This window comes from Dermochelys coriacea, chromosome 7 (genome assembly GCF_009764565.3).
Source record: "Dermochelys coriacea isolate rDerCor1 chromosome 7, rDerCor1.pri.v4, whole genome shotgun sequence".
Classification (NCBI taxonomy): Eukaryota; Metazoa; Chordata; order Testudines; family Dermochelyidae; genus Dermochelys; species Dermochelys coriacea.
The window spans coordinates 111914863-111923495 of NC_050074.1; the positions used below are offsets into that span (position 1 = coordinate 111914863).

Genomic DNA, 8633 nt, shown 5'->3' on the forward strand with positions numbered 1-8633 from the left:
CTGCATAATATATATATATATATATATATATATATATATATATATATATATATTAATTATATATACAAAGCACAGGGGCTGATCCAGGTCTCAGGAGTGACTTTATCTACATCTGACACTTCTGAGAAATATAATAGAAAAAAATCTAGTTCAGCTGATCTGGGCAATTATTGAAGAATGTTTGTTAGAGACAGAATAATCTGAAGTGTGTGTAAATTGCATTCACTTTTTAAATTTGATTTTATTTCTTGGCCTGAAATATGCCTATTTACATTAGTTTAAACTTAAGCCATAGATCAAGGGTCTGCCCTCAGTTATCCCAACCTGAATCACTAAACTCTTTGAAGTCAATGCAATTACACCAATAGAATCAGAATCAGACCCACGAAGTTGAGCAGTGTGTAATATGCTCATAACTGGACAGGGTGCTGCAATTTGATGTTGGCTTGTGATGCTGTTTGCAATATTCATGGTCTGCACAGTACCTTCTGCGGGGTAAAGATGCCAGTCACCACCCCTCAGACACAGAGAATCAGACACAGAGACAGGAAAACCTGACACTCCTGGATTTGTGTGAAAAATTCTCAAAGAAAATTCTTTCTCTGCCTCCGGCCCCTAAACTCTTTGTGAATGGGGCCACTGCAACATGTGGCCTTTCACCCCACCCAAGCACCATTGCCAGACAGCCACACTCAGAGAATTGTTTGTTAATAGTCCAATTAGATAATTGCCATCTTTCACTCCTTTTGCTCTACATTTCCCATAAAGGAATGAATAAGGAGAGCAGCATGACGAGGGCTTCTGCCCTGCAAGGTGACAAGAAGGGCTGGAGCATGCTCTTTGCACAAGGCCATTTGCTTGAATTGAATCATTGTAGCCTAATCAATGGTCTTATTGGATTACTGGCTGTTGCGGTTCTCAAAGATATTGTAGCAGAGACAATGAAATAGCCAGGGTAAAACTTTTTTTACCCTTTAGTAGACACGCAGTGGAGATTTTTCACGGGCTATCTCTCTCTCTCCCTCTCTCCCCTCCTGGATCTATCTGAACACAAAGCTGGCTTTTTTTTTTTCTTCAATGAGCAGGCTCTACCAATTGGTTCAGTGTTTGTGAAGGTGCAGAATTAGCACACACACACACACACACAGCAAGCCTCTGAACTGAATTAAGGAGAGGTAGGAGTTTAAGATGGCTGTCTGTGGAGAGATGTGTTCAGGAGGATTTCTGCTGAGCTGATCCTCGGCTTCCTTGGACAAACCCACTCCAGGGGAAAACTTTTTTGTGTGCAGTGGTTGGTTTGTTTCGTTTAGACTCCAGGCTGCTTTTCTGCAACTGCATATTTCCAGCCTTTCCTAGCAGCTTTATTCAGATTTATTTGGCGTGTCTTGGATAAAGCCACTGTATAATCTGGAGGGTCAAAGGCAGACTGAAGAAAGTTAATAATGGCTGCTAATGGTGCTAACAATTCAGGGTGAATCTTGTCAAAAGTTTTTTTTTTCCGCCCCCCTTTCTGGAAGTCTCAGCCTTTTGATTGTGAGTTTCCTGAAAGCAAGACCAATCATTTCAGTTTATTCACTGGCTAAACTCTACTTGATTGGGGACAAGCACACAAACCATCCATTACGATCTGATATATTATCCAAACAATTTAGTGTATTCATGAGGTAACCTAAATGTGGAGGCTGCAAAATTACCCCTAATCAATTGAAACAGCGAGTGCGCGTCCCTCTGTGTGTGTAACAACTACATGTCTCTGTAATAAGGCAGACATTAAATCATTTTGGAGTTGTACTGTTGAGTACCTGATCACTGGGGCTCAGGGAAGCTGGACAGTCACATTAGGACGTAGGGATCGAGGAAGAAGCAAGCTGCCTTTCTGTTGGGATCAAAGCCGACCTTCCTTGCGAGAGGTGCTTTTCCAGATCCCCACCCATCTGACCGCAGGCTGTGCAATAGCCAACCTAGACTTTCTTTTCTTTTCTTCTTTTCTTTGTTTTATTGCACTACATGTTTGGGAAACAAGACAAAATGGACGTTAGATGCAATTCGGAGGCTGAAGCGAACCGGGTCTCGAAGAACGGACATAAAGAGGGCAAGGAAAGCAAAGGGTCTGAAGGAAATATTTCTACTTCTTTTTTGAAGGATCAGCAGGGGACTTATTCTGCTTCGGCCGTTTCGGAAGATGGTAATAAAAGTAAATCTAGTTCTGCAGACCCGGACTATTGCAGGAGGATCCTAGTTAGAGGTAGGAGTTTTGGAGGCATTTTGTGTGTGTGTGTGTGTGAGAGAGAGAGAGATCGGAATTCGAGTCTTATTTTTATTTAAAAAATATATGTTGGGGTTTCAAGATGTTCCTCTTTTACTGCGGATACAGAGGGGGAAATACCGCTGTAGATTGTAACGCAGCATTTCCAGAGGCAAGTGGTTCTAAGTCTATGGCTGTTTGATAGGGTCTGATTTAAAAAAAAAAATTTTTTTTTTGGTATCTTCTTTTATTAATGTACTCCTTTGGTTCCAGGGGAAAGTTTATCTGCATTGCATTTGTTTCCCACTTTTCCTTGATGCCTCTTAACCGCCAACCGTTGTGGCTGTGAAATGCATTTATTTACAGCCTTGCTTGATTCGCCATAGACTTTCCAAACGGTGCCCTCTTCTACAGAGAGCGCTGCGAGTGTCAAAGTTCCCCTCGGCGGGGCTAGCGGTATGCCCGAGCAATCTTGATCCATGCCATGAATAAGCAGCGATCGCTGTTTAATTTTGTAACACCTACGATGCCCTTCCCCAAGGAAAGTCCTTGGGTTCGCTGCTTCTGCCCACCTCGGACACTAGAAAGGCGATGCTCTGATAAAAATAATGTATTTCACCTTTTGCATCTTGGTGCATTTGTGGTGTTTGTGGTTTTGTTGGCTTATTTCATGTTGTGGAGGGGATATATAAAATGTAGGGGTTTCTGCTAGGTCCTCTGTCCCAGTGTCCATGATGTGAGGTGGAATTTACGGGGTTGACGGCGGAAGAACTATTCTTTAAGCAATCACTCTTTAAAAAGAAGACAGGAGGGATTGAATTGGGTTTCTGTATATTTACTGTTTTTATTTCCTTCCTCCCCATCCTTCGAGATTATTTCCCAGTCCACTAATGACATGATTTTATAGTGCTCTGCGGAAATTACAGTTTTATTAAGGTGTGTGTACGGAGGGAGGATAGAATTAGAATAAAATTAGTGCAAAGGAGGCCTTGTAAACAATAATTAATCCTTGCGCGACCGATTGACCCTAGAGAGGGGTCAAATTGAAATGATGTGGTTATCTATGACTTAAAGTGTATTGTGGAGATAAAATTACGGAAAGCAAGGTTGGGAATGCTCTAGTATAATCTGAATCTAGCTCTAGCATGACAGTTGTGCTAATCAGATTGTCCTGCTTTCTTAGGCCGGTGCTAAAACAAAAGTGAGGCTTCTCTGTGTGGTTTGTTTTAATTTTATTTTCTCCCCGTCCGGGCATAGTTAAAGAGTAAAGAAGCGGCCATAACTGTCTCCTGCCATTCGGGGTGCGAGAGGCACTTAAAATCCAAAACCGCCGCATGATGAAATGAAACATTTCGTAAGTTCGAAATGGTCCTGCCCAGCAACTCCTGTATAGCTGCTTTTGGGCTTGCGAGGCTTGCTAACCAATAATAACAATAACCCAGCAGCACCAAAGACTAACCCTACAGTGAATAGGGCCCAAGAACGCTTGGTGTTTATTACAGCACAGAGATCTCTTAGTGAAATGTATTAAACGTCCTTAAAAAGAAAGTCGGGCTGGGGGAATTATTTACAGATCTCTGACCCGTAGCACCTCCTCTTTTTCCTGGGTACGGTATCCCCATGCCATGCCCTCATTTTACCAGCCCGATGGCTGCCTGGATAACCTGGCTTTGGGTGAGGACGCGGGCTGAAAGCCTCCCCGGCAGCTCTTTGCATTGCTCCGAAAGCGGTTCCTCGGTGTAAAGTGACTGCGCGTTTCTTTGCCAGATGCCAAAGGTTCAATAAGAGAGATTATTCTGCCTAAAGGACTTGATCTGGACCGCCCCAAACGGACCCGAACGTCTTTCACCGCGGAGCAGCTGTACCGGCTGGAGATGGAGTTCCAGAGGTGCCAATACGTGGTGGGACGGGAAAGGACCGAACTGGCCCGGCAGCTCAATCTTTCGGAAACTCAGGTAGTGCAGAGAAAGCACCTGCTGCTAGGCACCTTTTGAGACCGCTTTCCCTCTCCCCCCCCCCCCCTTCCCGGGTCCCAGCACAGACACACTCCTCAGGGATGCAGCGGAAGCCCTCGTCCACATGAACACCTGCTCGCAGACTTACATCGGCTAGACAGGCAAAGGCTGCTTCTGTTTCCAGAGCCCACTGCCTGGTTCACACAGGATCACAGGCCTCCTGGCAGACACAGGCGCACACTTTGTGGCAAACCGTTTCCCCACCCATCATAATCCCAGTGATCTGTGAATATTCACCCTCAGACACAAGCTGACACCCAGGCTTACACACACAGAGCTGTTACACCCTGAAAGAAAATATTGAGGCTTAAAAGTAGCTGACAACTTGGTTTGGTCACGAACTGAGCTACAGAATGTAGCAAATCTCTTCTGGAACTCAGTAAATGCGGGTAAAGAGGTTTCTGATGAGACATTCGATACACAATGCGCATTATCAGAATGATGCTTGAATGTGTGTGGGGGGGGGGGGAGTTGCTTTCAAAATGTGTGGCATTGAATTCCCGAGTAGGAGGTGGGAGTGGAGGGTGTCCAGATTTGAAAGGCAATACAGTGTAAGCAATGCAAACCACCTTTCGTAACACAAGTCCGCATGCAGGCAGCTGTCACTGTTTTGCACAAGCTCCAATGCTTCCCGTGAACTGTGGGTGGATTCAAATCAAGTTTTATGCCCTTTTCCACATTAGACTGCTAGACTTTTTCAGACAAAAGTGCGCTACTGGCAAGCATATAATCAACAAATAGAGAGATCATAAACGATTTTCTATTCGATATATTTACTTGCCCCTCTAAACTTCTCTTGTTTGATTTTGCCTGCTAATGTGTCTTTAAATTGAGTTGTTGTTGTTGTGTTTGTTGTTTTTTACGTTTGGAGTGTGGGTGAGTGTGGGGAGGTATTTTCACGGAATCGCATGGGGAAAAAAACCTGTCCATGAGCAATTTGGCGATGAAGGGAGCTGGAATCGTTCTGCGTTAAAATTGACTAATATACAAATTCTGCTTTGTTTTTAATTTCATTTTTACCTGGCGTGGGGGGTTGGGTTGCAACACCGGCCCCATTTTATGTTTTCAAGTGCAATTTAAAGAAAAAAAAAGTATCCTTTGCACCTCACAAGAATCAGGTCAGCATTGGCCGACCTACTGTAACTTTTTAGAGAGGGGGGTTTTGGTTTGTATTTTTTCCGCCCAGAACCTCTGCTGCAAAATAAGGATGAGCCGATTCCCTCTGTAATTTAGAACCCCCGATCTCCTCCTGCAGTGTCTAGCAGAGGAGGTAACACGGGGCTTAAGTATTCTACATGGGAAGGAAAAACTGTATAGAAGATACTCTGCGAAAGGGAACGATAATGTAATGCGACAGCGAAAAAGTAATTGTATTATTAGCTGCTTTGGGGAAAAACGCTAGAAAATCCCCAGTGCTTCATAACGGAAAATAGATAGCTGGTAATTAGTCCTACTTGTGTAAGTGCCACTGAATTAAAACCCCTCTTATCTGATGTATTTATCTTTCATTCCTCCCTATTATTAAATGAACTAGATTGGTGGACAACAGCGAAGTTTCTGCCCTATTTGCATGCCTCTCTTTTTGTTTTGGGGGCTGAGGGAGGAGTTATTGAAAGGGCAGCGAACCGAGTGCCCTGATGATTGTGCAGTGTCCAGTGAATATTTATGTCCGTTCGAACAATTAAAAGTGCAAGGGGAAAAATAACCCCAAAGTCAGCGGGGAAAAAAAGAACAAACTTCTCAAGCCTGGTTCCCTGTGTCTGTTAAAAGATCAGCCGGGGTAATAGATCCCGCTGACAAATTAATGAGCCTTTCTTTGCCGTGGGGCAGGTATGACAAGTTAAAGAGTCTCAGAGGCTAGAGGAATATAGATTGTATTTCTCTGCGTTTAAATCATATTTCAAAGGGGCAAAGGGGGATGCAGGCTGCTATGAGATGGGCGGAAAGGGCCGGGCAGCGGCACCAGGCCTTCTCCTCGGGCGTGGGAGTCGGGAACAGAGAAGAACCACGTTCCTGTCACTGGATGAGCGTGTAACTCCGCGCTGCCGGGGAGGGAAGAGGAGCGGAACGAGCAGCCTCCTCTCCCCGAGGGTGCAGCTTCGGAGCCTGCTGGATTGTGCCGGGGGGTGCCACCCGCCCCCGGTTTAGGGCTGGCTCTGAAATAAAACCAATTTAAAGAGTCCGATCCTGCTACCGCTGAAACCCATGGCGAAATTTCCGCTGGCTGCAGGAGTGGAGAACCCGGGCTCTTTAAGGTGCCTGCCGGCGCTACACAGCTCCCGAAGTCAGAACTCGTAAATCCGAGGCAGGATTCCCTCTCCCCCCCGTCGTAAAAAATGCTGCTGAGTGGTTCATTGCAACTCCCTAAGCCTTCCCTTCCCCCCGCCCAGACTCTCCGATGCGGTGTAAACTCCCCGATTCCGGAGTGCCCGGCAATGCTCAAGCCGGCGTCCATTGTCCAGTCCCAGGGCCGGGGCGGGGGGAAATGGAGAAATGCCGCAACCCCAGAGCCCCTTGGCCCCCGGGCTGGTCCCCGGGCTGCCCCCCGGCTCCCCCCAGCCCCGCTCACCCTGTGCCTCTCTCCCCAGGTAAAGGTCTGGTTCCAGAACAGGCGCACGAAACAGAAAAAGGACCAAGGCAAAGACTCGGAGCTGAGGTCCGTGGTGTCGGAGACCGCCGCCACCTGCAGCGTCCTCCGGCTCCTGGAGCAAGGCCGGCTGCTCTCCCCGCCGGGACTGCCCGGCCTCCTGCCCCCCTGCGCCACCGGCGCCTTGGGCTCCGCGCTGCGGGCCCCCAGCCTCACCATCGGCACCACGGGCACCACCAGCTCAGGGCCCGCGGGCGGCTCCCCGCACCCGCCAGCGGTGAGCAGCGCGGCTGGGCCCCTCCAGGCTGCGGGACTCCACGCCTCGCCCAGCGCCGGCCATAACCTCTTCAGCCTGCCGGTGCCCACCCTCCTGGGCTCGGTGGCCGGCCGGCTGTCCTCTAATCCTTTGACAATGGCCGGATCTCTGGCAGGAAACTTGCAGGAACTATCAGCCAGGTACCTGAGCTCTTCCGCCTTCGAGCCCTACTCCAGGACCAGCAATAAAGAAGGCGCTGAGAAAAAAGCCCTGGACTGACTCTGAGTAACTCTATGTATTTATATTTATAGTATCTATTTGTGGCGATATTTATGGAATAATGACACGTTAGCATCTCATCAGCCCTCCCTTCATTCCCCCCTCCGCACACTCTCCTGCCCCCCCCCCCCCCGCCCGGACCATGCTTCCCTAGCCAGACTTATTTCCGAATGCAACAAGGAACGAAACTATGTTTAGAGGCGAAATCATGAAGTGGACAAACACCTCGCCCGTGTAGCCGCTAAATAAACGGATTCCGGACCACACAGCCGGGAAGCCATCACTGTTAATGATGGAGACCCCTTTATTTTAGCGTGGGAGGGTGTGTTTGGGGAGGGGGGAAAGACAGGGTGGGGGAGGTTTGCCAGCAGCTCAAAACCAAACATTTTGACTGCATTCTGAATCAAACCAATGCAAACCTAACGATGATCCAAGTTTTTATCTGGAAAGGGTCTGGGGAGGAGGGGGGAATGGGACGGGGAAGTTGTTTGCAGTTTAATCGTAACCATTTTGACTGCATTCTGAATTAAACCAATGCAAACCGCTGGGGAAGTCGATTCCAAACAAACAGGCATAGAAAGGGAACCATCACGTGGATTTAAATGTGTTGTCAAGACTTCAGTGACTCTACGCACAAATTTGCTCAAGGTTTTGTGGCCCCATATATGTATATGATGACTGCACTACATTAACAGTTTAGTATCCTAGTTTTTATTTATATATGCCCTTGATACAGATCCAATCCAGAAAAAAAGTCTATCAATTTTAAAAAAATATTGAATAGTTTAAGGATCGGAACAGACTGCCTTTAAAATCCGTGCATTAAATGCAGATACAGAAAACAGTGGCTTTAGATTGTTTTTAATAAAAACAATATTTCACTTCAAGATAATGCAACGCCCCTTTTTTAGTTTCAAGAGCTAGTTCTTCGAACCAAAAATAACATTAAAATGTTGTAAAGGTAAATATGTGAAATAAGGGAAAGTAAGGGAGAGAGATTGGCGTGATTCCATCCATACCTATTGAAATGGCAGGTTTTTTCTAACTGAGTTTCCAATACCTGCAAAGTCTATCCAAATTAAACATCTTTAGGGTTTCCTCTCTCCAGAATACTCTCGCAAATTACTTACATTTTGATTAAAATGAAAGTAAAATATAAAGAACGTATCTTTTTGTACTTCGGTGTAATAATCCTTTTTGTCCTTTTGCCATACTTTTTACGGTTATTTTTCTCCATCCGCCAGGATGTTT

General features: G+C 46.3%; 1 protein-coding gene across 1 annotated transcript; it reads left to right on the forward strand.

The window, feature by feature from the left end:
• The first annotated feature begins 383 nt into the window (after positions 1–383).
• Positions 384–7699, forward strand: VAX1 (ventral anterior homeobox 1). The gene is made up of 3 exons (XM_038410790.2): positions 384–2245; positions 4013–4200; positions 6849–7699. The coding sequence occupies exons 1-3, from the start codon at positions 2008–2010 to the stop codon at positions 7380–7382; spliced, it is 960 nt and encodes a 319-aa protein (XP_038266718.1). The 5' UTR covers positions 384–2007; the 3' UTR covers positions 7383–7699.
• Positions 7700–8633: the final 934 nt, after the last annotated feature.